This window comes from Lepisosteus platostomus, chromosome 27 (genome assembly GCF_059453375.1).
Source record: "Lepisosteus platostomus isolate fLepPlt1 chromosome 27, fLepPlt1.hap1, whole genome shotgun sequence".
Taxonomy (NCBI): domain Eukaryota; kingdom Metazoa; phylum Chordata; class Actinopteri; order Semionotiformes; family Lepisosteidae; genus Lepisosteus; species Lepisosteus platostomus.
This window is the reverse complement of record NC_142637.1, coordinates 5,765,696-5,792,613: the sequence shown is the minus strand read 5'-3', so window position 1 is coordinate 5,792,613 and position 26,918 is coordinate 5,765,696. Positions and strand designations below refer to the sequence as shown.

General features: G+C 45.9%; 4 protein-coding genes and 1 long non-coding RNA gene across 8 annotated transcripts in view; 3 read left to right on the top strand and 2 right to left on the bottom strand.

Annotated features, from left to right (window-relative positions):
- Positions 1–1,142: 1,142 nt before the first annotated feature.
- Positions 1,143–16,242, bottom strand: malt2 (MALT paracaspase 2). Of its 2 annotated transcripts, none has more exons than XM_088622257.1 (17): positions 15,857–16,242; positions 13,712–13,865; positions 12,834–13,000; positions 12,167–12,297; positions 11,291–11,441; positions 10,387–10,574; positions 9,819–9,915; positions 9,274–9,318; positions 8,615–8,656; positions 7,806–8,009; positions 6,877–7,054; positions 6,298–6,372; positions 5,655–5,782; positions 5,362–5,511; positions 4,294–4,451; positions 2,265–2,402; positions 1,143–2,165 (listed from the first exon to the last, which is right to left on the bottom strand). In XM_088622257.1, exons 2-17 carry the CDS (start codon positions 13,846–13,848, stop codon positions 1,689–1,691), a joined length of 2,466 nt encoding a protein of 821 aa, XP_088478383.1. In that variant the 5' UTR covers positions 13,849–13,865; positions 15,857–16,242; the 3' UTR covers positions 1,143–1,688. The 2 variants fall into 2 exon arrangements, with proteins under 2 accessions (XP_088478383.1, XP_088478382.1); XM_088622256.1 differs by lacking the exon at positions 15,857–16,242 and adding an exon at positions 15,523–15,826.
- A 464-nt stretch (positions 16,243–16,706) lies between these two features.
- Positions 16,707–22,377, bottom strand: mrpl54 (mitochondrial ribosomal protein L54). 2 transcript variants are annotated; one of them, XM_088622260.1, is made up of 6 exons: positions 22,252–22,377; positions 21,318–21,374; positions 20,013–20,036; positions 18,844–18,876; positions 18,009–18,165; positions 16,707–17,585 (listed from the first exon to the last, which is right to left on the bottom strand). In XM_088622260.1, exons 1-6 carry the CDS (start codon positions 22,373–22,375, stop codon positions 17,453–17,455), a joined length of 528 nt encoding a protein of 175 aa, XP_088478386.1. In that variant the 5' UTR covers positions 22,376–22,377; the 3' UTR covers positions 16,707–17,452. The 2 variants fall into 2 exon arrangements, with proteins under 2 accessions (XP_088478386.1, XP_088478387.1); XM_088622261.1 differs by having other exon boundaries at positions 20,013–20,033.
- On the top strand, positions 17,464–19,650 carry LOC148639130 (uncharacterized). Its single transcript, XR_015930878.1, has 2 exons — positions 17,464–17,603; positions 19,588–19,650. It is a non-coding gene; the product is annotated as an uncharacterized LOC148639130 (long non-coding RNA).
- A 41-nt stretch (positions 22,378–22,418) lies between the features above and the next one.
- fam32a (family with sequence similarity 32 member A) lies at positions 22,419–24,100 on the top strand. Its single transcript, XM_088622262.1, has 4 exons — positions 22,419–22,561; positions 22,959–23,100; positions 23,493–23,546; positions 23,725–24,100. Exons 1-4 carry the CDS (start codon positions 22,485–22,487, stop codon positions 23,791–23,793), a joined length of 342 nt encoding a protein of 113 aa, XP_088478388.1. The 5' UTR covers positions 22,419–22,484; the 3' UTR covers positions 23,794–24,100.
- A 752-nt stretch (positions 24,101–24,852) lies between these two features.
- Positions 24,853–26,918, top strand: part of LOC148639127 (AP-1 complex subunit mu-1) — a 30,865-nt gene continuing 28,799 nt past the window's right edge. Inside the window, exons 1-2 of one of the 2 annotated variants that reach the window (XM_088622259.1) lie at positions 24,853–25,063; positions 26,733–26,889. In XM_088622259.1, the coding sequence (XP_088478385.1) occupies positions 25,022–25,063; positions 26,733–26,889 (199 nt within the window). In that variant the 5' untranslated portion in view covers positions 24,853–25,021. The remainder of the gene's footprint in view (positions 25,064–26,732; positions 26,890–26,918) is intronic. The other variant, XM_088622258.1, reaches the window with a different exon arrangement.

Here is a 26,918-nt window from a genome sequence, read left to right as displayed (position 1 = left end):
GCCAGAATCTACTGCTAACAGGGGAACGGATGCAGTGGTTTCCAAAGAAGAACCATCATCTTTGTAGCTGTGGTGTCAAACACAGTCAAACAGATCCATTTCTGCTGCTCTGAAAGACTAAGCCACTAAGTCACCGATCACCAGCAGCTCCAGGCTGGAGCGAGGGATATTCTTGTCAAGACTCAGGCAAGGTGGAGGAAACCGAAAGCTAATTGTATGCTTATACGCTTTAAACATGATCATGGCATGGACAGAAGGATCACAAGGAAACAGGAAGGAGTTCAGGTGGGCGACTCTTTGCACTGGTAGATTCTGGTCGTTAAAAGCCGAACCTGCTCCCTTCTCGAGGGTGAAGGGAGATGGCCAACGGACCCCTGCAACAGAGTCGCATGAAAGACGAGCTGGCCACAAGGGTGCCAGAGAACGATCTTCCAGAACCGCCTAGGCTAGTTATGCAACCTGAGGTTCCCAATAATGGGAAAAGGATTCAGACTGCGGAGGCAAAGACACCAACGTGCTTCCAGTATCTTTTCGCAGGTGCACCCTCCGTGCCCAGAACTTTTGCAGCCCAGGTCTCGTCCTGGTCGGTGGTGTGCCCACCAACAGTGCCAAGAGCCCAAACCAGCTCTGCGGCCACTCTTCGGACAGCTGGCTCGCTGTCTTCCGAGTTCTCCTCAAGTCCATGCCTGCTTCCTCTTTTCACAGTCCGCCGTCTGCTCTTTCCACTAGGGAACAGCCCTGCAGCGCTCTTTTCTCAGAAGCGGGGACTGTCTCAGTTTCCTGCCTCTTCTTGATAACAGCCAATGGTAGGCTCGGCCGGTTCAAACAGGATCTCCATCTCAAAGAAACCCTACTGAAAGAGCTGTACTGTAACTGTCACACTCCCGCCATTTTGTCGTCTTCTTGGGTTTCTACAGGCCCTGAACTACAGAACCAGCTCTTTCAGTGGGTTAAACCTGGCTTTGCAGTAGACCTCACTCCCTTCGATCACTGGGTGTTCAGAGATCAAGAAAGCCAGGGAGGATCTGAGAACATGAACCTCCTACGCTGAGATCAAGACAGACACAGCAATCAACTGAAAATAAGATACAAAACACCGCAAGAGGAGACAGAAACAAATGATCAGGCCGTTTGAGAAACAGTTATTCTCGGGAAGTGTTTAAGAAACAGAAATTCACAGACTATGACATGATTAATCAAAAGGTCATGACAGGTGGGCATTTTTTTCCCCTCAAAATCGTGCCACCCATTTTCTGAGGAAGAGCACTTCCACAGAAAATGTCAGAGCCCAAGAAAAAAAAAAGACAAACAAAAAGCAGTTTTAAAGATACAAAAAATACATATGTAGAAGTTTGTTTCTCAGGCATATTACAAAAAATTAATAGTTCCCATTCTGATCAGTGAACCTACATTAAATGTTGGTATACAGTCATATGAAACAGCATATTTTTTAAAAAGGCACGTTAATCATTATGCCCTTATTAATTTTGGTTCAGCATTATTCCTGGTAACTTAAAGATATTACTAAACAAGTTGTTTCGTTTTTAAACGTTTAAATTTTAGCAGCTTAAAAAAACAGAAAACAAATGCCAAAATAGTTTGTTGTTTAAAAAGGCGCGTTGCACAACAAATTGAACACCAGAAAAATGGATCTAAGTGCACACAGCAATGTGTTACTTTTAAATAAACTAACAGGAGTGGAAGTTTTGTTTGCTACGGAAGCTAAACGAGACGTCAGTCAAGCGTTCGTGGGGCAGGCTTTGGGGATTTGCAGAAAGTGGCCTGGGCCCGTCTAGATCCAGGAACTCGGGGCTGAGAGTCTCCTCAGGCAGGTTGACTCTCCTGGGGGACGCCACCTCAGTCAAGTCCCCGGGATGGGAGTAGTAGGACCAGCAGGTGGAGGCCGAGCCCAGGGAGGAGGTCTCGGAGGCAGGGAAGCTGGTGAGGCTGCCTGAGTCGAGGCGCTCTGAGAAGGAGGTGGACTCGGGGAGGCTGAGGCACTGGAGGTCGCTGGAGGAGAAGGAGGAAGAGCAGGGCGCCTGGGGCTCGTGGAGGTTGAGTTTGGCTACCAGCGGTTTGCCAACAGTGACCAGCTGTCTCTCCTGGACCTCCTCGTCCATGTGGGAATACTGGTAGTGAAGGCAGACTGTGAACGTCAGGTCCCTCTGCACAAAGAAAAACACCCACAGTCACCCAGCTAGTAAAGCTCATGCAACAGGACAGCTTATTTTAAAAGATGTTCAATGCACGAGTGGGCTAGGGACCTTCAGTCTTTGCAGGGCGCTGAGCCGTGTGTACAGACAGGCTGGCTCTGTAGCAGGCAGGCTGTCCATTGTGAAGAGCAGGCTGCCAGCGTCCTGGGGGCTCTCCTGATTGGTCATCTTCAAATCCACTTCCAGGTCCTGCCACACACACACACACAACACAGTGTTTGTGGCCTTAATTTCATAGCAGAAGGACGATGGGTCTTAATATCTTAATACCTTTTTATACCAATTAAAATCGCTAATCCGGTTTTTGGTCAATAAAATGCAGAAGTATTTTCTTCACAACACTGAAGAGATGTTATTTTTTCTCTCATTAATCAAATTATTCCTTCATTTAAGTCACTGAAAGGCAGCTCGGATGGAGATGACTGCTCTGTTAAAGTGAGTTTGTCTCTCCCGTGACAGGGGTGAAAAGCTTTAAGCTTTGATTCTTATTTCCTGTTTTTGCTGACATTTATCTTCTTTTACCCATAATAGAGTTCAGCTGGAGCCTTCAGGTTCTCCGTGTTTCGCTCCCCCGCGCATATAATAAAAAGGTTTAACTGTTGAGACAGACTCCTGAAACGAGGAAAAATGCAAGTCTGCGGGTTGCTAAAGCAGGTAAGCCCCACGCTGTTTGTGAAAAACTTTGTTCACCGTTGGCAAAAGAGCTGACACGTATTACGTGTGGAGAAAAAGCTGCTAAACAGCTCGACCTGCTGCCCCTCTCGAATGACAGTCAAGGCCAATTCACACCGAAAGCGTTTCTGACGCATGTTTTAGTCGTCCGTCTCACGGAACAGATACGCTTCCATTTTTAACCCAATGTTTCAGTCCACACCGGCTCCGCCAGACGGGTGTCTCAAGTCCGTCCGTCCTCCAGCATTTTCTTTTACGCTCCGAGTCTATTTTCTTTCCACTTGCGCACGTGAGTGAAGCGTAAAACCCACAGAAATCCATTCAAATCGCACAAAACTCACACTTTCTATATATACGCTGTGAACTATATAAGCACAATCTAAAGCAATATTCTGATCATGCCGGCCCAGAGTGGTGCACCGATAATGGTGCACCGATAACAGTGCAACTTTTCACTTTGCTGTCACGAGCACAGTAACTAGCTGATGACACCGGCACGGGTAAAGTATTTTTTGAGCCACAATTAACAGAGATCCACCCGCTCGTGTCGGGTTTTAATCAGCTACACTGTGTTGTAATTACAGGTAGTCCAACTTAGGCTGTTTCTCTCTCTCTCTCTAATGTTCTGGTGACCTTCCCATGTTTGGATACGGAACGCAAGTGTCGGACTTGGTGTGGATTGGACGCTTTCGCTGCGCTGACGTGTCGCTTCTGGCGTGAATTCGGGGTCAGTCGTAGAATTATTGATATAGCAGGTGCAGTCAAAAGTACGCTGATAGAGCGCGTTAAGATGAGCAGATGCTTTTCACTGCAATTAGATAAGTCTGTGGATGTTGTTGATTTGGCCAATTCGCTCGTTTACCTTAGATACGAGTTTGAGGGTACGTCCCAAGCCGCTACAAACAAGAACTACAGGAGAGCACATATTTCAAGCTTCTGAACGAATTTATCGACTGGAAAAAATGCGTCGGAGTTTGTACAGTGTACAGCGATGACAGACAGACACAGCGGTATAGTTGCACGAATTAGAGAGGTTGCTCCAGATATGACGTGGACGCACTGCAGCATCCACCGCGAGGCCTTGGCAGCCAAGAAAATGCCTGAGGATTTGAAATCTGTTAGACTCTGCTGTCAAAGTTGTGAATTGTATCAAGGCTCGACCAATGACTTCACATCGGCTTTGCTCGACTAAACAGGCTCACCCCTGTCACTGAAATGGTAAGTGCTCAGTGCTATTTTTATTATATGTGTGTGCGCGCACACGCTCGTGTTGGTCATTGAGATTTTCTGTGGTTCCTGTGAGCTGACTTGTACTGTAGGTGGTACTTGGATGCTTTGGTTTGATAAGGGGTGGAACTTGGTCCAAAGCGTTTGAGAACCACTGTTCTAGGGCAATGTGCTGCCTCACCTCGGAGAAGTCTGTGAGCTGGGCGCTGCAGGAGATGATATTTGCGGGCTTGTCCAGGACGCGGGTGTAGATGATCATTATGTTGGAGAACTCGGCAGCGAAGCCCAGCTGCACCGTCACCCCACATTCAAACTGCAGGTGCCTTCTGTCTGGGAGCACTGAGACACAGGGGCGACAAACACAAAGCTGGCTAGAGATGATCAAGAGCTCCATTTCCCAACTGCACTTCCCCTCAGCCTTGTATCACTGAGTTTTCTCTTCATTGACTGTTTCACATGCCATTGTGTCCGTTTTCTCTATTCACCCCAATGCTGTTTCTTTATTGCTTACTACGCTGTGCCATATTGTCTTAGGTTTATGATAATAATCCCTTACACTTACATAGCTCATTTCTGGACACTCACCAGGAGCTTTACAGGTAATGGGGATCCCCTCCACCACCACCAGTGTGCAGTCCCACCTGGATGATGCCCCAGTCCGCTCCCCACACACCAGCTCTCAGTGGTGAGCAGAGCAGAGTGATGAAGCCAGTTCAGAGATGGGGATGATTAGGAGGCCATGATTGGTAAAGACCAAAGGGAAACAGGACACCGGGGCAGCACTCCTACTCTTTTTGGGGTTTTTAATGACAACAGAGAGACAGGACCTTGGGTTTATGTCTCATCTGGAGGACTGTGACTTTTTTTTTACAGCATACAGTCCCTGTCACTATACTGAGGCATTAGAGCCCACACAGACTGCAGGGTGAGCACCCCCTGCTGGCCCCACTAACACCTCTTCCAGCAGCAACCTTAGCTTTCCCATGATGTCACCCAACCATAAGTGGGTGGTCAGTTGTGAGTTGCAGGGTGATATGGCTGCTGGCAATCCTTGGGCTGCACTAAGGATCCTGTTCCAAATTAGAACTTGAGCATTTATTCTAAGAATCAGTCTTGGATGACCCTGGCTGTCCTTGGGCATGGTGGAGGACCAGGAGCCACTGTCCAGGGTCAGGGCTGGGGCTGTGCCCATGGATGGGATGTCAGGCTGCTCCGTGCCAGGTTGGAATTCGGGGACTGGGGATCTCACCGTGCGCGATAGCCCACTGCAGGTTGCGCGCAGACGTCACCTCGGGGCTGTCAGAGGTCCGGATACGGTCAGTGAGGGCCCGTCTCTCGGACAGGTTACTCCGCAGCTCCAGGGCCTGTCTGCCCCGCGTGATCTCACACTGGCCCATGTCTGCAGAGAGGGAGACCGGAGGAGTCACGCAGTGGGAGAGAGAGGGGGGCTAACCCCAACAACCACTGTCGGTGCACAGAGATCCGGAGAGAAACGGACTGGGGAGAGGCGAGAAAGGCGCACAAGGACACTGAGGCCGTCACCTTCAGCCACTCTGTCCAGCATGACCGTGACCTTCTCGTCCTCTAGGAGGCGCTGTTTAAGGAAGCTGATAAAGATGCCATTGGAGAGGGAGCCTTTATTCACTTCGTAGGCCTCAGCGTCCACACACCTGCAATCACGCGCAGAGTCCCTCAGCCAAACACAGGATTTCAGTTCATCCACTTACAGTAGTGTGTTAATTTACAGCCAGTTCCCTTAACTTTTTTTTTAGTAATACAACAATATTGAATAAACTGCATGAATTTCATCCTCGCCAGAGGAAATAGTCAGGTTTGGCATCTTGTTGTAGAAAAGACAGAAGGGGCTCTTTCTGGCTTTATTACAGAAAAAATCTTATCAATACAATGAATTAATATCTGAGATTTCCTCATGCAAGCTCTAAGTTATGTGTATATATATAAAGAGGGAGAGAGGATAAATCGCTGAAAAAGACAAGACAGAAGCAGCTGAAATTCAGTTTTTCCACAGTTAGGCACTGGCAGGTCAGTCAATTCTCTTTGATGACTGCTAGCTGAAACAAATCAATACACTGATCAGTCTTACTCTTTTATTTCTGACTCTTTAAATCCATAGGACTGTAACAGCTTTCTAAACAGGGTGAAAAGGCGGTCTGGTCAGACTCACGTGGCATAGCCAAATACAATGTTTGCCGTCACCTTCAAAGACCCAGGCTGAGGTATGATGTCGTCGTTCAAGTTCCTGGAGTAAATGCAAAGTCGTGAATTTGTGCACTTCTGGGCACTGCAGCGCTGTAAGGATACAGTAGGCCTCAACGAGACCTCCCATTCACCTGACAGTCAGTCGTTGGGCTACTTGCTGAAATTACAGCATTGAATCATAATGGGCGAGCGACCAGGGGCTAGTGGCACAATTCTCTACAGCTAATGACTTAATTCAGTTTGGTTAATTAAAAACTGATTCAATTAAGAGGTAAAAGGTAATGAATTAAAGGTAATCAGGGTAATGAAAACAAAAGGGCTTGCGGCCAACCAGGAAAACGAAGATAAAGCCCATTTTGGCTTGTTTTTGACAAAGCAAAGCTTGTGAGGCCTTTGTCGGGTTTCTGTCTAATCCCTCTGCTAGTTAGGCAACTTGTGACTGATTTAACGAAGGTATTTTACACTGATGCCTTTAATTCAGCCAGTACCTGTTCCTTGTAGATAACGAGGCGTGACTGGACGCTGGGGGGGGGGGCAGGCTTACCTTTTGCGACACATGTCCAGCAGGAAGACGTTGAGGCCCGTCTCGCGCTCCTGCATGCGCTGCAGGACGTCCTGCACCCACAGGCAGTGCTCGGAGGTGTAGGAGGCCGGGGCGTCGATGGGCACCATGAAGCTGTTCCCATAGTTCTCGTAGCCGTGGCCTGCAAAGTACAGCAGCCCTGCGGGAGCACGCGAGGGCCACCAGGGGTGGACGGTTATCACGGGCCCTGGAGAAAAGGGCCACGCTGAGCCCCTGGGGAAAATAACTGGACCAGCTGAGCAATTCAAAGGACTGCAGCCCCAAGTAAGATTAATCTGAACCTCCCTGAACGTTAGCTGTACACACCCATGCCCATTCTCGCACAGCCACACTAGTATTGCTAATTGCAGGGCTTGCCATTGACGCTCAATTGTATTTATTCTTTTCCTTTAGTCTGTACACCACCTAGGCGTAAAACCTCACAGGACATGGTACAAGGGAACTGTGCTTTTGTGGATCTCACATCATTTCCTTTGCTTAAACTGTGCATGTACTTCATTTTGCTATGCTTTTTCCCCATTCCTGTTGCGTTTTTATCGTGGCTCTTGATGTTTTACCACAAGAACATAAGGAAGATTACAAATCGGAGGAGGGCCCTTGGTCATTCGAGTCCGTTTGGTAGTTGTTAATTGATCCAAAGACCTCATCCGGATTTGCCAGGGTATGGGCTTCAGCAGCTTGCCTGGGTAGCTTACTGCAGACTCTCACAAGCGCCTGCATTGTGTCCTCTGAACAGTTGAAAGATATCCACTGGAATTACTTTGTCCCCCCCCCGTAACCTCTGTTCAAGCTTAAAGTTCCTCCAGGCTGTTTTTTTTCCCTGGATGCTCTGCCGTAGTGCACTTTGTCTGAACAGTGGTACAGCACAGATGAAGAGCAGGCAGACTGACCGTAGACCCCTCTGTCCAGCAGCAGCAGGAACTCGGAGACGGCACTCTGCATCTCCTGCCTGTTCAGGTCCAGCAGGGAGACCACCTTGAAGTCGAGCTGACGCAGCAGGTTGGTCAGCTCGTGCACGTCGGCCATGGGCGCCCGCAGCTGGCGGTGGTGGTGATAGTTCATGTTGCCCATCAGCAGTGCCACCTTGTCTGTGGCTAAGAGGGGGACAGACGGAGGGCGGGCTCATGTCCAGCAGAGGCCATGAGCCAGCTGAACATGGCAGAACTATCGACACTGAACATCATCAGAAGGTTAAATTGGGTCATCGAGCTCGTCTGGTTCGATTTCTCTGGAGTTGCATTACCAATATTGCTCCTGTGTGGGGGGGAAAACCCTGCAAGTATGCAGTCCCCTTGAGTCCCACCCCCTGGAAAGGAAAAACTCAGTGAACCCTACCCAGCATGCCTTTGGGAGGTAGGAGCTTACCAGAGCATCTGGCAAAACCAGGTGAACAGAGGGAGAACATGCAAACTCCCCTTAGACTAGCACCTCAATCAGTCCAGAATTGAACCTAGGACTGGAGTTCTGTGAGGCAGAAATGCTAGAAATTGGTGAGAAGGGATATAAGGGTGAACTAAATCAACACCCAGGTAGGCTATAGTAAATGTATCTGTACATTTGAAGCAATATAGCTAACCTGATCACATGTGGAATAAACATATATTGGCACACCACAGGGTTTACAAAGAAGCTGCCTGTATCCTTAATTATCATGTTTTTTCGTTTTAATTCAGTTTTTATGGACAGTGTTCAGACTTACCATAGAAGCGACTGAGCTGTCTGGTTAGGTCTGGGACAAATCCTGTGAAAGACAGTAAATTATTCCCAATTTTTATTTTCCAGTGCAAAAGATGCCAAAGGGGCTATATTATACAGACACAGTACTTCACAAATCATAGCACAGGTCATGGAATGCCATCATTTATGTTCACTGACTAAGCTTCTCAAACAGTGAACGCTGGCTCAGTGTGTGGTGGAGAGGTCTCAGGTGTACAGCAAAATCAGAAGAGATTATGTTTACATAGTGTGGATCAGGAATTTCCTGTAGATCATTATGTAGTAAAGTACATTACTGTGCTATATGATACTGAAGGAAATATTAAACAGTTATGTTCATTGCAACAAGCTCACCTTTCACACTGACATGCTTCAACAAAGTGAAGTTGAATATTTGACATTCAAATTACATTTCATTTTGAAATGAACGTTAGTTCTTGTGATATCAGTGCTGATTATTTTAAAATCTTGTGGCCTACTGGTGAAGGATGTGAGACGTTGGGCTGTCTGGGAAGCACTGGACTGGTTTGGGGATTTATTAGTGGAGAGAGCACAGTAGAGCCCTCTGCTGGCGAAAAAGAGTGAACGAGAGGGTTTTGCTTCAGTAGGTGGGGGGGTAGCAGGGGTGGGCTGGAAACACACCTTCATCTCTCTCATCCCAGGAAGAGCCAGTAAACGAGCCAGGACCTGAACAATGCCCATCCAGAGGAGAAAGAAAAACAAAGACAATGACATCAGGAGTTACAGTCTGACTCATCCCACACAGGCTTGATTACTGGAGATACTCTGATGCCAGTCTTGTCTGCATTGCTCTGTGTCTTCCCTTCTGTTCACTATTGCACAGTAGGTAGTTCACTCTTGCTAAAATCAGAGGGCAGCTCAAAACTCTGCCATTTGTAAAGGAAACCTGACACAATTACTATGTTGACTGTAGAACAGCCTGCCTCTAACCTCACCCTGGGTTTGTAAGTAAGCCAGTGCAACATAGCTCCTCTCCTGAAGCAGCTGCAGTCTAGCGCAAAACTGCCAAGAGTTCAAGAAAATGGAACAGTATTCTCAATTAGTTTTGTTGAACCACCGTTAATTACTCCAGTGGGATAAAGGCACTGCAAACCTTGATCCATCAGTGCCATGTACCTCTGAACTATTAACCGTACAGAGAAATGCTCTCCCTCACCCCCTCTTACCTATTTCCACATGGGCCCGGTCACTCCACAGCTCATGGTAGGTATTATAGACTCTGCAGCTGTACTGGCCTCGGTCTGCGGTTGTCACACAGCTGATCTGGAAGCAAACACAGAACACACACAGGCCACACTCAGCTGCTATAACAGAGTGAAAACAGCAGCATGATTTAGGATATGCTGGTATGTGAGAGGCACTGTTACTGAATGTACAAAAGCATTTGATTTGATTAAAAACTAAATTTGGGGACACTTTTTTTCTAAGGATTTTCTAGTTGAATTTCGGCAAAAATGGTTTTTTACAAAGGGTGTGTCGGGGTGTGGAACAGTATTGGGTATCCAGGTACACTGTATGGGGGGGTATGAGGGGAATGTGGAATGGGTTGTATAGGTGTAATTTGGGTTCTGTCTCTGGACATACAAGCACAGGATATGGGATTCCTGTCAGGATTACATCTGTATCCATAAACCCAGTGTGTTACGTTTACTGTGAAGTGGACTGAGCGCCTGGATGGTGTTTTCGTTAACAACCCCCAGAATCCACCGCTGCTTCTCCAAGTGGGGGTCTTACCTGCAGACGGGGCTGGAGGGCCTGACGAATGGGCTCTTTGTTGTGGTACCACTGGTACTGTGGTGGGGGGTTGCCTTTGGCGATGCACTCCAGGCACAAGGGGTCTCCCTCAGACAGCGCCAGGGGCTTGGGCTGTGTGGTGATTTGCAGGCTCACAGCAGAGGGGAAGAAGCCACTGGCTGGAGACCCTAGATCACAGAGACAGTCAGTGGCTGAGCAAAGCCTTAACAGAGCTGCTGGGGCCAGTGGTCCAAGTGGTCCCCTCATCCCAGACTTGGCATTGTAGCAGAGTCGTTTGTACTGTAGACAAAGGGCAGAGAAGCAAGCAAATCTGATGATAAATAAAATAATAAGAAATAATAAAAAAGGCAAACAGAATGTTAGGTTATCACTTAAAAAGTGCACAAAGTAAATTTCTATGTTATGTTAAAATTGTACAATGCATCAGTAAGACCTCATTTCAAATATTGCATACAAGTGTGGTCACTACCTCACAAAAAATGTATAATCCATTACCTATAAAGAGCTTAGAGTGGAGTGTCTAGAAAAGCACTATATATGTGTAAGGAACTATTATTATCATTATTAGTAGTAGTTGTTGTTTTTTTTCCTATCAAAATAAACTTTATTTCACAAAAAACATTTCACAATAAGTGGTTCAGGTGGGGAGCTGCATCAGCATGTGTAGTCTGCAAAGGAACAAGTAATAGGTTTATTTCATTCTTGTTCTTCAAGAAGGCTTCACAGTCGAAACGTTGCGTTTTCTCTCTTCTCTTTTCAGCACGGATTTCACAATAAGTACACGCTCTATCAAATTATCAAACTTACATCAAATAAGAACTTTCTGAATCAGGCGCTTATTCGTAGTTGTTGCTGTTAGTAGTAGTATTACTATTAGCTATACCTGGGATGGAGCTGCTGCTCTGGGCCAGGCGCACCTGAGCCCAGTCAGAGAAGAGGAAGTTCTCTCCATGGTGGACTCGGCAGATGTAGTGTCCCTGCTGGGCAGCGCTGAAGGGGCAGATGACCAGCTCTGGGGAGCTGCCATTGGGCACCTAGGACACATGGACACCCTGACACTAACACAGTGGAGCTCATTTACTGCCACAGCATTCCCTACAACACACATCTCCTGTCGCATTCTTTAACACTCTCTAATGTACAATTTGCTTTAGTCCTCTTTATGCATGTTTGTGACAATCTGCATTTTATTAACAGAAGCTGTCTTGACTGTCTGTCAGCCATAGAAAAAACCCTATTTTTCTAAAGAACCTCTGAGCTCTGGGCAGGTACTGAAAATCTGCTCAGTATAGAGGCATCTGGAGTGCACCAGGGTGCTGCTACAGGCAGACACAGTGAAAAGAGCAACACGACACACCTGTAGCAGTGACCAGACCAGAACAAACACTGATACCAAGCAGTAAGCTTCCTCATACGTATTTTGAGGACAAGAATGGAAACTATGTGGAAGTGGATTTAAAACTAAATCCGCAGGAGGCACTTCTTTATCCAAAGGGTTGTGGGTGTATGCGACAAGCCACCCATCCGTGTGGTTGAAGCCAGTACCCTGGATCCATTCATTACACAGCTGGGTGAGATCCTTAGAACAATCAACTACTGACAACTAAAGGTCCCGATGGGCTGAATGGCCTCCTGTAGTTTGTAACTGTTCTTTTGTGCCTGAGTGTTGTGCCAAGATGCTCTCAGTAAATCTTGTATGTTGCGGCTTTCGCCATCGAGAAGTTTCGGCAGCCTGGGGCGTGCTGTGGGCGTCCCCTACCTCTTCCTTTCCTCTGAACCACTGGTAGGCCAAGCTCGGGGGGCCGCTGGCCTTGCAGGTCAAGGTCACCCGCCCGCCCTCCGGCGCGCGCTGGGCCTGCGGCTGCACCAGTATCCGAATCTGTTCCATCACTGCAGCAACAAGAGAGCCAGACAAACAAGTCATGCCCTCTGGGGCTGCGAGCATGACGTCACTGCGGCCTGCGACACACTAGGGTCCCGTCCGGGCTGCATCCCGCTTACTGCTTACTGAAGAACACCAAAAGGCGCTTTAAAAAGCCCTCGATGACACGGACAACTAGGCACCAAAGAGAAATTGCAGTCCATTAAAACAGGATTTCGTTTTTAATTGCAGCCACACCTTGCATCATGTTTTATGTATTATGTTAAGATCAAACAAACGAGATCTGTTACAACCAATGATAGTCCAAGCGAAATCAAAGGAAAAGGCAATACGAGTGACACTTTGAAGGGCACTTGAGCAGTTTGTTATTATTTTAGCAACCTGTGCAACTTGTAGAACGTGAATTCACATTTAACCTTGCTTTATAACCCTGTAATCAAGGAAACCACCTCTGTGCTCTCCCGCCTGCTGAGATCTGTGAAAAGTGCAGAAGTGTCACCCTGGCAGGCTCAGTGCAGTGTCTGTGTGCCGGCGGCGCGGAGACCTTTCTCAGTGAGGTAGCGCACAGCCTCCTGGTGGTCAATTCTCTTCAGGCACTGCAGCAGGTAGCCCAGCGAGCAGGAGCGGTCAGCCAGCAGGGCCAGCAGGTAACGGCTGGGGCTGCCCTTGGCACTGAGCACTTGCAGAGAGCAGCTCATCAGTTCCTTCTCACTGCGGCACAGACACAGCAGGAAGAGCAATCAGGTTGCCAGCTCTACACCGATTACAGTCCTTATTACTGTGTTATTACAGGGATAATAACGTATGTTATTACTATTGCTGATTAAACAGTATTAGCAATGATATCATGAGAAACATTAGAAAACAGCGTGGTTTATGACGTAGCCCTGTCAGGCGCTGCTGGTTTGGACCCCATGCGAGGCGGTAGTAGGTCCTTCCCCGGAAGGGATCCTTTAAGTGCCAAAAGTATCCAAGCGAAGCCGTAGTCGAGGGGTAGAGCAAGAGTTTCAAGAGCCAAAACAGTTGATCAGAAGAATGGAGTCTTTCCAAAAAGGCAGGACGCAGGTTGAGCTCGGAAGAGGGAACCTCGATAGTGAGCGGAGACTGAGTGGAGTGAGAGGGTATAAACAGGGAAATCGTGTGGAATGATGATTGATTAATTAGTGTGTGACTGTCTCTGGTGAAAGGTGCTCGTGGCTATGTAGGGGCGTACGGTTCGTGACAAGCTTAACATTTATCAGTGGTAGTTGGCCAATCCCCTGAAGGCAGGTGATAGCTGCAGAATACTGAATGAATGGTTTGTTAGAATTGAAAAAATGTTATATTCGTATAATGCTTGTTTAGGTCATATACCGTGTGGTTTATAAGATTTTGATAAGGCTCCATTCTTGAAAGCTTCTGGTATTTTATCCCCCTTCTCACCTGCAGCACAGGTGGGGCTGGTCAGTCAGAGCGGTGGCCAGCTGCCTCCAGCCACGAGTGGGATTGTCCAGCATGTCAGCCAGACGGTGCAGGACTCCATTGCCCAGAGTTCCCAGGGGCAGGTTCCACTCCTCCATCTCCCGGCCAGGGCTGCCTTCATGTTGGAAAGCACAGCGCCCAGGCAAGATCAGAAGCACACCCAGGTTACAAAGACGCCACTTCCACATCATCATCGTAAGCACGGGAAAGGTACAATCAGTCGAATGCATCTTTCATCTAATCCTCCCTGTACCCTTAATCTTTTAACCTGGCGCCACTGTGTATCAATCTGTATCCATGGGCTCAATCGCTTTTACATTGGGGATCATTCTGTGTGGCGTCTGCATGTTCTCCCCCGGTCCAGTTTCCTCCCACCTTCTTAAAGACCTGTTCTCTAGGTTAATGGGTGTCTCAGAATTTTCCCTGTAGATGACCTCGTGCCCTGAGCTTCCAGGAGGAACACACAACTTTCCGTGATGAATAAACTTTTATTGGGCAGCAGCCGTCGTCCGTCCAAGCGTCCATCAGATGGTTCAGGTCCAGTAAGCCAGAACCGATCCCGCTAGCAATGAGCAAGGCTTGGTACACACTGGACAGGATGCCAATCCGTCACAGTGCAGACGGACACACAGACGCCAGGGCCAATTTCCCCAGAAGACAGTTAAGCCACCAGCATGTCTTTGGACAGTGGGAGGAAACTGGACCCCCGTGAACATAGTCCAGGATTGAACCCTAGCGCTGCGAGGCAGCAACGCTCACCATTGGATCATTCTACCGCCCCGAAAGTATCGTCTAATTAAAAAAAAATTGTGTATAACTTCGAGTTCAGCCGCAACCACCAGGAGGTTTGCGCTGTTCTGGTCTGACGGTCTGCGCGGCGTCACATGAGCCCACCCCCACGCCCACGCTGGTGAGAGCCAGCTGGACACAAAGCGCTTTGTCTTCCTACCCGCTCAGCAACCCACGCACGCACGCATCCCCGCCGTGGCGGTGACAGGCACTGCCCTTCACTGCCACCGAGGGCCATGCGAGTTCTCGCTTTTTATACAGATGTCATATATTCATACGAAGCTGATGGCTAATAGACGCGGAGAGCGTTCACGTTGCTTTTTCGTGTTACAGGTTTTGCAAGCGAGCAAGGAGCTCTGAGTCTAAATGCGTCCTCTCGCGTCGCGTATTTTATCTGCCGTTTAGTGCAACCTAATAGTTCATTTAGAGCACACCCGCCTCCCAGACGTGCCAACGATTGCAATCAGCACCTTCACACCTACTCAATACGGGTCAAGGAGAAGCTCTTACTAAGAATAAACCGAAAGGCGGCCGTTGATCTTAGGCGATTATTTTGCCCAGTCTTTTCAACATCTCCGCGCGAGAAATAGCATATAACTCGAACAACAATGTGAAGTAATTTTTTTTCCCCTGAAAATAAAGCAATAGTCCCCTTTTAAGGACTTTTTAAAGTTGTTAAAATCAATTGCTAGACCGTTACACTGAATCCAGCAGCGCATCTGACGATCGTACGAGTTCAGTAAACCACCGAGCAAGAAAAGTGAGAATCGAATAGTTTCGAGAACATTTTTATACTACAGATAGGCTGCAATAAAAAAACAGACAATTAAGAATTAAACGTGGCTGTTTTAACACGTCCAGACGCTATTATTAAATATGCGCACGGAAGGTGTCAACCTGGAAAAGAAGATTTCTGTGTAAAACTTTGAAACAATTATAACTTCGCTTTGTTAATCCATTTGTGTGACGGTTCTAACACTTACCCTTATACCTATTTGCACACCTGGGCATTTTACTGAAGCAACCCGTTTTAAAACACTTTAGACGCGAGTATAACAGCAAACCTCACAGCTGGGCGCCCAAAGGCGCTATATACGCATTTTCCCTAAAGAACTATATTATTTTCGAATTCGTAAAATTGCTGTCGCCTCTGCTTAAATGTCCTGATTCTTCCAAACCAATTGACCTGCGTCCCTCTCAGCGCTTCGCTCGTATGCATTCCTCTGTCGCAGTTCCTCGGGAGTCGTGCAGTATTGTTTAAACCTGATTTACGGTGCGTCAGAAGCATCGATAAATAGCTGCCCAGCTTGCCCTTACCTGCTACTAACTGGCTCGTTTCCAGGAGATCAGTGCCACAGGGGGACTCCGATCAAGTATTCAGCGCAAAGGCCGGTGAGTTCAGTTTGTTTTCAATGAACAGTGTTCACCGTTCAGCCCCAGTTTCAACGTGTCTGCGCTTGTGAAGTACAGGCAGGATGATGAAAGAGGCCGGAGGCGAGAGCAACAGCGAAGGAGCGACAAGCTGTGCTGTTGAAAAGAAGGGAGGGCTGGGGGCGATCGCGTCGACTGCTCATGTCAAAAGTGGTTTAAAAATTAGCTGGTTTTTACCCTCCGGCGCAGGCAAACTCGGAAGGAAGCGAAGAGCCTGACAGGCGCGCGCGCGCGCGTCCACGTGCGTACGCACACACACACACACCCGCCGAGGACCTGAAACTGCATCACGCTCAAGCACTTTAAATGTTCAACTTCTGCTTTCGCCTCTGTCTCTTCTGTTCCTCTTCCCCCCCCCACCCCGCCAATATTTGCATGAGCAAAGGAGAACAGTGTTTCTAAAAAAAAACCACCTGCCGAGGTTGAACTTTGCGCCCTGACAATTAATAATCAGAAGAACCGAGACCAGCGGCTGTAAAACCACTTCTGGGCTGAAGTGAGCTTCAAGCTTTTTATGTACAATAATAGTAAGCATGTTACTTATTTAGGAACAAGTAAAGGTTTATTCCAGGCTGAAAAGAGAAGAAACAATGATTTGGCTGTGGAGCCTTCTTCTGGTGTGATCTTATTTATACAAGCTACATTTACTCTGAACATAAATGCAATTTTTTTTAACCTGCAATAGGGAATTGCTATAGTAATGACTTCCTGTAATGAATTTATCTTATATACACAGTGCCCTTTAACAAAAATATTTATTTCATATTACACGCTTCCCCCGCCCAACACATTTCTATAAAATGCACAAGCTGTTGCATGTTCTCATTTCACACTGTAAGCCTCCTATCTCGGCCATCAGCCAGCTCTCATTACCAAGGTCCTTTTCCTTTAACACTCTCTTCTGTGTGCTGCACAGCTCCCAGCAAAAACCGCACCTTTGGAACAGGGGAGAAAGATTCCACACTGATCTCCTCATTATAAACGCACAAAACCCAGCAAGTACATACAGCACAGGCATCTCACTGGTGCTGCCTGTGCACTTTGCAGAGGGTGTGTATCTAGATGATTTCACTGTCCTCTCTTTTGCAAACATTATAGTCTATATTATTATACAGTCAGATCTGCATCCTGGGGTGGTGAATCATCAGGGTTTCAGGACTGGCTGTGATCTGCTGATTGTTTTTGCAAAAGTCACGTGGCTCAGGGGGGAGAACACGCACTGCTCTTCAGCCCTCCCTGCCTGCACGCTGGACCGCAGCAACTCAGCGAGGGGACTCAGGAGGAGCAAGATGCCAGGGAGAAAGTCCGAATGAGGAGAACGCCGAACCAAGAGAGTTCCGCAGCGTTCATCGCGCCTGGTCGGGGCTCGTTTGCTCAGGTCTGAAAGGGGGCGTGTCCGCATGTGCTGCTCTGTGAGGGCGGGGAGGGGGTGTGGAGGGCCATGCCAGTCCCTGAGGATTCGGGCCCGTCCGCAGCGCTGCCCTACAGCTTCTTGCCCTTGTGGAGTCGGTTGAAGCGCCACATGTTCTCCTTCCTCAGCAGTTTCCAGTATTCCCTGCTCTCAGGATCCAGGTCTTGAAGCTTTTTAGGGGGTCCCAGGTCGATCTGGAACAGCCTACAGGCAGGGAAACCAGTGAGTACAGCTGCACTGTTACCTTCTTCTAAACTTCTAAAAGTCTTCTAAAACTTCAAAACCGTACCCCTTCTGTTCTGTGAGTAACTTCCCCTAAAAGGAATAGATATCACAAAGCAAGCATCAAATAATCTAGGAAATACTTCACCTGCAAGAACAAATTGAGAGCTTCAAATGCTGGAGCAGCACTGAATATAATTGCAGTACATCACACATAGCATGAAATAGAACTTCCCTGTCTTCTTCTTATTCAGCACTGAAACAAGGGAAAAGCTTTGTTCCTTTGTCTCAAGAGGATCCAGAGCAGGAGATGCTTCAGTACCGGTTTTAAATGCCTAAAAAACATTTTTTTAAAAAAAAACCAAAGAGGGCGAAGAGTAAGAGTGGGGCCTACTGAGCGCTCACCAGTCAGGGTATTGGTGGGGTGGCTGCAGTGGGGTGTCCTGGCCCTGCTTGTAGATGTTCACTCCCATAGCATGAGAGGTCAGCTTCACTGGGTCCTTGCACACCTCAGGACCCTTTGGGGCGTCCTTCACCATGCCTTTCCCCTTCCCTTTTGCAGCTGTCATAAAAGCAAGGGGAAAAAAAAACCCACACACAAAAAGAATTTGAGAAAGCAGTAATGAACTTGCCAAAGAAAACAAAAAAAAACAGAATAAAAAAGGGAACACCTTTAATCTGAAACAAGAACACTGTTATACCTTGCAGAGAGGCATTTTGAAAAGCATGTCCCACTTTATTACAAGCCCAGAGTGTGCCTGTAATTGCAAGTTAAGATACTGGAAATCTCTCCATCTGATCTGCTGCACTGTCGGGTAGCAAATTCTACAGCGGTTACGCCAGTGAAAAGCCGGCTGCAGCCGAGCACATCTCCTGGGGCGCGCTCAGATCATCTCGCGCATCCGTGGATAACATCTAGGGGGAAAACATCCTAAACTACAGAGCTAGACGGGCCGTCCCAATGCTGCAGTCCCAGCTGGAGAGATAACACACCAGGAAAAGAGACTGGCTTAATATGGGAGTGCGAGGAGGGTGCAGGATTTCAGAGACCTACAACCAGGCCGCCTGCAGGGGCTGCACTTGACTTCACACAGGAAGCTCTAACAGGAACTCAGCTTCTACTTCAACAGGCCTGGCAGGAGGCTGCCTTGCTGTTCTGCTCTGCGTGGCGCCCAGCCGATTCCTGCTCTCAGCGCCCTACGAAAAACCCGAATTTGTGCGCATTGCTCTTTTAACTTACGTCTCTTCTTCTCCAGCTCCGGAGCTTTGGGAACTTGATAGGAAAAACAACATGCCGCAGTTACCGACAAAGTCGTACAAAGTCGGGGGGGGGGGGCGACAATACAGATGAAAAGGGGAATCTGCTACTGTAGGAGGAACTGGTGGAGGACTCACAGGAGTGTCTGTCAGTCACTTCCTGCCATCTACAGTCAGCAATGTTATTTATAAGACAGACAAATAAGAGGTACGTTTTTACACGAATCACAGCAGTTTCTCAAGCTCCCTTGTGCATGTTGTGGGTTTTAATTGAAAACTAGTTCAATAAAATACAACGAGAAGGACCCAGGTTTCCACTAGTGATGGATTAGCAGTGTAAAAACCGCATCCAAATTTCACCGTAGAAAAAGAAATTCTGGACGTTGGCATTGAAGTCCACAGTCAAGGTGTGTGCCAAAGGTGTGTGCATGTATGTATACACCAAACATTGACTTCTTTTAATTATGTTCCATGGGAGAAGAATAGGCAGGATTGTGATGGACCATTCTCAATCGAGAGACTTTTTGTAAGTAAGAATTCCATTGTACCAGTACCGGTTACATATGGCAATAAAGTTCAAGTTCAAGTTCTTATGTTGGTGCTGCCCTCTACTGGTGTAAAAGAGAATCAACGGCTAACATCAGCAGTGAAAGCAAAGGCATTAAATACAGTCTGTGTGACCTACGATGGTCTGGTGACCTGTCTGGTGTGCATTTATGTCTTGCAGTCTGAACTTCCAGGACCGATCCTGGATTGTTGCAGCCCTTGTCCGGAGGAGGGGGAGGTCTGGTATGTATGGATGATTAGTACTCAACCTCTTCTATCTGGAGAAGGCCCAATCAATAAGGATTCTAAATTTACACTTATAATTAGACTAAAATCTATTAATATTAATAACAGTACTATTAATAACAGAATACAAAAAACAGAACTGCTATCAAAGATGATCTGTTGGGCAAGACTGATGACAGTATCCAATTAAATTCATTAATTTGTTTTACCAATTACGCACTTCTGGATATGGGGTTAAACGTCCTTAAGGGTGAAACACTGAAAAGTGGAAAATGATACTTAAAAAAGACTTTTGCCCAGCAGTCCATGATTGTGATGACTACTTTGATTACTACTGTACACCTACTGATTCCTACTCACTGTCCTTCGTCTTCTCGACTTCTCCTTGAGTGGAAGGAGGATAAGGCGATGTGCCAATGTGAATGGAGGGCAGGAAAAGTAAAATGAAATAAAGAAGAACAATGATCTTGTAAAACTTGGTCTGGTTTCCCCCAGCAGTGAAGAGGCTGTGTTTTAGTTTTGCTTAATCAAATGCTCAAGTACAGTAATTATTGTAGTATTCGGCATAATTAACGGTATATCAAGCACATGATTTTCTTTTAGACCGTTTTTTAACACCCACTATGCAAAAAAATCTGTTAAACCAATTCAGCAGGCACAGGTCATCTCCTTGCACACTTGTTTGCAAGCATCACTGCAATGCAAATGGCTTACTGACAGCAACTCTCATCTGCTGCACACTACCACAGAAGACTTCGAATGCTGCCTCCAGGTGTCCCGATTACTTTAGCATTAAGATCCTGTGCCACCCGATTGCTTTGTTATGCTGTAGAGTGTTTATAGTTAGGAAACAGAAATACCCAGCTGTGGGACAGGGGGCATTCAGCCACTCAGGGTGGATTCTGCAGCCTCCCTGAAAGACTCTTAGGAAGTACAGCCTGGTTTCACCCCACCTCACCAAAACAACCTTCTCACTACTGATACACACAGTGCATGGGAAGCCCATGACATGACATGACTGGTTTCCTAAGCCAAACAAGAAGACGGTCTTAAGATGGGCCTTTAGAATCCTGCACAAACTGCCTGCCTGTAACATATAGTAGTAAACGCAACAGACTGGCTGTTTGCCCTCAGTGGAAGATCAGGCCCTTGAACTGAGGAGCTCCCTGGCCGAAAAGAGGCCCATAAGCTGCTTGAGTTCCCGTTTCCCCTCCCCCAGCTTGTGAGCAGAGCCCGTCCCCTTCCCGGGGGGGAATACGGGGTTAATCCAGCAGGACGATGTCATGGGCCGCCGTCACACAGCGACTTCACCTACGCCTACGTACAGCCACACCGAGCACCGTGGCTCAAGAACCAGCCCAGGGTGCTCATCAGAAGCAGGACAGAACACAGCACCCAGCAAAGCAACTACTGTAGCCCTCTGCCCTAATCAAAGCACCTCTGCAGCCTACAGTTGCTCCAGTAAAATCTAAAAGGATATCATGCGATCAGGAGTCAAGTCAGAACCTGCGTCACTGGACTCTTGAGAAGATGCCCGACTTTCCAAGGAAGCTGGCACAGAAGAGTTGCACGTAAGGTGGCTTTTTAGACTGGCCATCGATGGGCCAAACCTTGGGGCTGAAACTGGACTGTGTACAACGACACCCACTTATTGGTACAACTCACCAGTTGGTCTACCTGACCTCTTACTTGTTTTTTTGTCATCCATCCCTGTTTTTTTGTCTTGGCAACAAAACAAAAGAAAAGAGAAAACTTGCAATGAAGGGAGGTCATCTGGTATCATACTAAGCAAAGGCCTGCAAGATGCTTGTTTCACTTAGAACTATACATAAGCACACTGGCAGTAGGCCATGGGCTGGTATTATCTTAACTCTTTCTCCTTCAGTGTACAGCACACCTAATAGCCCTTGGGTAGCAGTGAAGTGTGGTGGTCAGGGTTCGAAGCTTGAAACAGGTTGTAGGTTCAAATCCCAGGTGTTGTACTGCTGTGGTACCCATAAGGAAGGAAAGGTCGTTCAGCTGGCTTGTTCCAGGAAATATCCAGCTGTATAAATGCATACACATAGTAGTTGCTTTGGATAAATATGATTGCAAACACTAAATAAACCACAGCACCTCAGTACCCCATCGATAGAAATGAGAAATCTAACAACCAGGAGGACGAACTGTAATTCTTTTTAATTTGGTCTCAATTTTAAACCGTAGCCACCAGCTATTATAAACTATATTTATACTAAGATAATTCATTAGAAGAGGTAAGACATAATAGGTCAAGTAAAACATGACAGACGCTTAATTAGCAAATGACAGGAACTGGGATCCATAAATGACGTTCAAAAATTTATCGTTACCGGTTATGCAGATACCAAAAACGCGTTATGTCAAGCAACTCTTCGTACACCACCGCGAATGAATGGAAAGGTGTTACTCGGGTGAAAATACAGGGAATAACAAAATAATAATTGATTCAGAATACACCCTTTGAACAAATCGCACCAGGAAAGCTCAGGCTTCTTTATGTGTCAAGGTCAAATGTTGATAATGTTGGTTAATGACTTAAACGAACACGTTACTACATAATCGCCCTTATTAAGCTTACCGGGTTTCTTCGCATATCCGCAGGCCTGGATTCTACCGAAAACATTATCTACACCTGTGCGTCCATAGGTGCTGGTCGCAAATAATCTCAATCTAGTTAAAGAAAGCAGCGAGTTTGCAGACATTATTGTACAGCACCTCGATCAGTGTTGAAACACGCTTAAGATAGGTGTTTCCGGTGTCGTCACCAAGCTTCCGGTCTAGAGAGAAAAAAAACAACATACCGTGAGGAAGATGGCGGACGTATACGCGGATGTGCAGAAGAGCTCTTTAAAACTGAAGGGAATTGGAGAACTTTCCTCTGGGAAAAAGTAAGGACAGTAAGGTTATTAAAAACGCAACAGACTTTGTTCGTAATCTGGAATAGGACTTTACGAGTGATACTGTATTCTATTTAACCAAGTACAAACTAACGTTTGGCCTAAAAGTCACATGAGTAATGTATATGAATACATTCTTATTTATCTGTAAGACATCAATATCATGTAATTATCAAGCAGGTTATTTAAACGTCATACCTTCTGTGGCAGCCGTACGATATCTGAATCTCGTACTTTTACTCCTACTTGTTTGTAGACTTCACTCTTAAATCCGCTGTTTGTGATGAACGGATCATACCGGTTTGCTTACTAGGCGGGCGAACTGGTAATGGTGCTTGTGAAATTGTTTTTAATGTATTGCGTGCCGGGACTGTTTTCCCATCTGTAGGAAAAAGAAGAAGTCCAAGGAGAGCAAGAAGCATCTGGAGCAGATCCTGACCACACAGACTAAAGAAGACGAGGCGAAAAGGGTGTACCTCGATAAAAGGACTCCGGCACAGGTGGCGTTCGATAAGACGCAGGAAAAGAGGGTATGTTTTCCTTCTTCTCTCAACGGGGGTTTTTCAGTTTTGTCATTCCAGTAACAATAACACATTAGCACGTCGAAATGTTAGAATAGTGCTATGTATCACTTGAACTGCATGTCTTTGGTTCGCTTATGCACTCTAAAGGTGGTGACTTAACTTCAGTACTGCCCGACACATTTTTACTCAGCTCTCAGGTATATTAGCCTTGCAAAGGAACAAGCAGAGGTTAATTCTGTTTGTCGTGCCTATTTCAGTAGAATTTTAGGAGACTAGGGTGACTTTGGGTTGTTTTTAAATTTAATTTAGAATGCAGGACTAATAGCTTTTTTTTTGCAAAATGATCGTTGGTTCATGTTTATAGTTTTCTTGTTTGTATTTCTTTTCATATCACGCAGCAAATGGAAAGAATATTAAACAAGGCATCGAAGACTCACAAGCAGAGAGTTGAGGTAAGAAACTGAATTTTTGTTTTAACTTCGCTTTGTTTACACTAACAGTGCACATTGGGTTAAGGGATAATCTTTTGAGATTAGGGAATGGACCTTCAAAAAATAAAAGGAGATTTCATTGCACTGATTTTTATACAGCACTTTGTAAATAAGTTTTTCTTTTTTTTTTGCCTTTTAGGATTTTAACCGGCATTTGGACACCCTAACGGAACATTATGACATCCCCAAAGTCAGCTGGACCAAATAAACAAGAGCCCTCTGCCCCTCCTGGTGCTTTGGACGTGAACCTCTTTAATTTGGGGGCACTAAAAGATGTGTCCCATCGTTAAACTTCATGACTGGACATTGAAAAAGGATTTTAGGAAATCCTTACTTGAAGGTTGAGATATGAATAGTATTGGTAGTTTCCTTAATCCCATGTGTTTAAGTTCATTGTTATTTTTATTAAAATGTTTTCCTGACTTTGGCATCATTTAAATCATGGTTTGGAGAGAAAAAAGGAGAAGAGGATATTCTGTACAATTCATCAATAAATATGCAGTTTCTCCCTGTAATGACATGCTTGCCATCGTGTGTATGATAACTATTTGGGTTTTACCATTAATGCCATTGTGTGTTTTCTTTTCATTAATGTTTAATGTTTTTTTTATACTTATTAAAGATCAAAGCTCATTCATTATATTTTTCTAAAGTATCTTTTCACATAACTTTTTAATTTCCATATGAAAACCTGTGTGTGATTAAATGGAAATATTATAGACTAAACCTCTCTCATATTCCAGAATTCACAGAATGGTTTTAGCTATAGTAGCATGGCTGTGAACTAATAAAAAATGAAAATAGACATAGCCTATACATATTGTGCAAATTAAAATAATGGTTCAAAGGTCACCCACGTCTTTACTCTGATCCAAGGAAAAAAGGCTTAACAGTTTGATAAACGTGGAATTGAGTGCAGAAACTGTTTCTATAGGGTGGGTCACACTATTTGCAAAAAAAAAAAACCTATAGAAAAAACAGTTGACAATTTAACGAGAGTCAATGAGAGAGCGGTTAATTTCCATTGTAAAATCTATTTCCATTCAAAGAGATAATGAAGCCTAAGGGAGAATTCAAATATTACTCAGTGGCAATAGTTAAAACTCTTAATACCAGCAGGGCAAGAAGCGATCAACATTCCTGTTACTGTGTTGTAGATGTTAGAACGAATCTCGTCTTTTGTACGCGTGGATAAATGCCGTGTCGCTCCACTCATTGACTCTTCAAAGTGTCCGTCATGCCCTGTCTTCCGGGAAGAGGAAGAGCTGCGCCCTACTTCCGGTGTTTTGCTGGTGTTCTATGGTGAATTGGGTGCCGCTGTATGAGGATACATGGACCCGCTTTGTCGATCTCATTGAGCATTAATTTTCCCTGATAATTGCCTGTAAATATTCTTAATCGATCGCTCCACCTGGGTGAGAAGAAACGGCTTCAGGATGTCGGCTAGTGCGGTGTATGTCTTGGATCTTAAAGGAAAGGTAAGACTTGCGGTGGGGGGCTACAGTTAATTCTTAATGAGTAGCTAACCGTGCACCTGCATTTCTGTCGGGCATACACATGGGGAAGTTTTGTATTTTTTAGGAAGCAAAAAATAAAACATTGCTCCTGCATTAGATGGATAAAGGACATATATCACAATAGGCTGAATCAGGACAGGCAGGGCTAAGCGTGATTACACGGATTGGATATCGCTGGTCAGCGGATAAGAAACTGTTTAAATGTTTTTTTTTACACGTCGCTGCTTCACAAAATAAGCAACGCCGCAATGATATAATTTTTTTTCACTGAGTTTCGTATTGCACAATCAAAAATGTATGATCTGTAAAAACACGTTAAATTGTATTAACGATCACTTTTGTGAATCTGAGCACATTTGTGTACAGAATTCAGTATTGTTTTTTTTCCATCGTAGTTCTATTGTCTTTGCTTGTACAGGGTGCTACATATTTATTGTGTAGCGCAATATATGTTGCCTGACCTAAGTGGAAGTCCGCTGTAGTTGCGCTGCGCAAACCTTTATCCTGGGGAAGTTGCCTCTTACGACGAATTTCTCTCGTATAGTGCAGAGAACGTGACTCTTCAATGGTGACTCAATTTTCGTCCAAATGCGAATTTAGCTGGGGAGGGGGTGGGGTGGGAGTTAAGTAATTTTCACCTCCTTTTAAAAAAAAAACACCCCTGTTCAGTTTTGAAATGTTTACTTTGGCCAGTCGGGGCAGTTTTTATGTGCGCTCTAAATAGATAATCCTCACATTCCTTCCCCTGGATTTTCATTCCATAGCAACGTGTTGCAAACCCAGCGCCCAAATCTCTCCGGTCAGATGACCCGGGCAGCACGGGTCTTGCAATTTCAAAATCGAAGGTTTTACCTTCAGACTGAAGTCTAGAAGTCTCACAACCCAAGTCCTACAATGTAGGAACTGGCGGTCCTGTTGGGGTTTGGGGTGGGGATCCTCTGGTTTACTCCTGGTGGATAACAGGGCAGCGGGTTTTGCCGAGCTCCTTCAATCAGATATCACAGAATGTGCTCTGGGAGAACTCCAGTCCAGCAGCTTTCACTGGTAACTGTTATGTCATCTGTTTCTTAAAAACATTTTAACTGTCCAGTTAAACAGGTGATTAAGTCATTGTAGAGATCACAAGGAAGAAGACCGAGAACCTCTCATCACAAAAGGGCTAGTTAGACAAATTACTGTTATAATTAATCAGTAACACTTGTTCCCTATCTCTAAAAATCAGTGATTAGGTTACTTATAAGACCGGTTCTGTGGATTTTCCCAGAGCAGTTTGAGACATAGTTCAGGAAAAACACAATACAGAGGAGAGTAGGAATTAGTACAATTAAGGATTATTTGGACTAACTGAACCCCCATCCACAGGTCTTGAACTGCTGACAATTTAGGGATTACCTGCAGTAGACTAGTATTTAGTATTACCTGCTAGACTATTGGCCTCTGACTGCCCTGTATATGTAGAGCCCTGTCATTTCCTGCAGTATAGCTTGAGTTCCAAAGGGACAAAAGCTATGAAGTGTGAAATCGATTTAGGAGAGCGACTGTGGTGGGACTGTTCAGGCATCGCGTTTTCCTCTTGATGGGAATCTTGTATTTCCTCCGAAGTCATTACTCACTTGTCTTTGAATGCCAGGTGCTCATCTGCCGGAATTACCGTGGAGATGTGGACATGTCCGAGATCGAGCACTTCATGCCCATTCTGATGGACAAGGAGGAGGAGGGCACCCTGTCCCCGATTCTGGCCCACGGAGGTGTTCGCTTCATGTGGATCAAACACAATAACCTGTACCGTATCCTTTCAGTGGCCTGGATCGGCAAG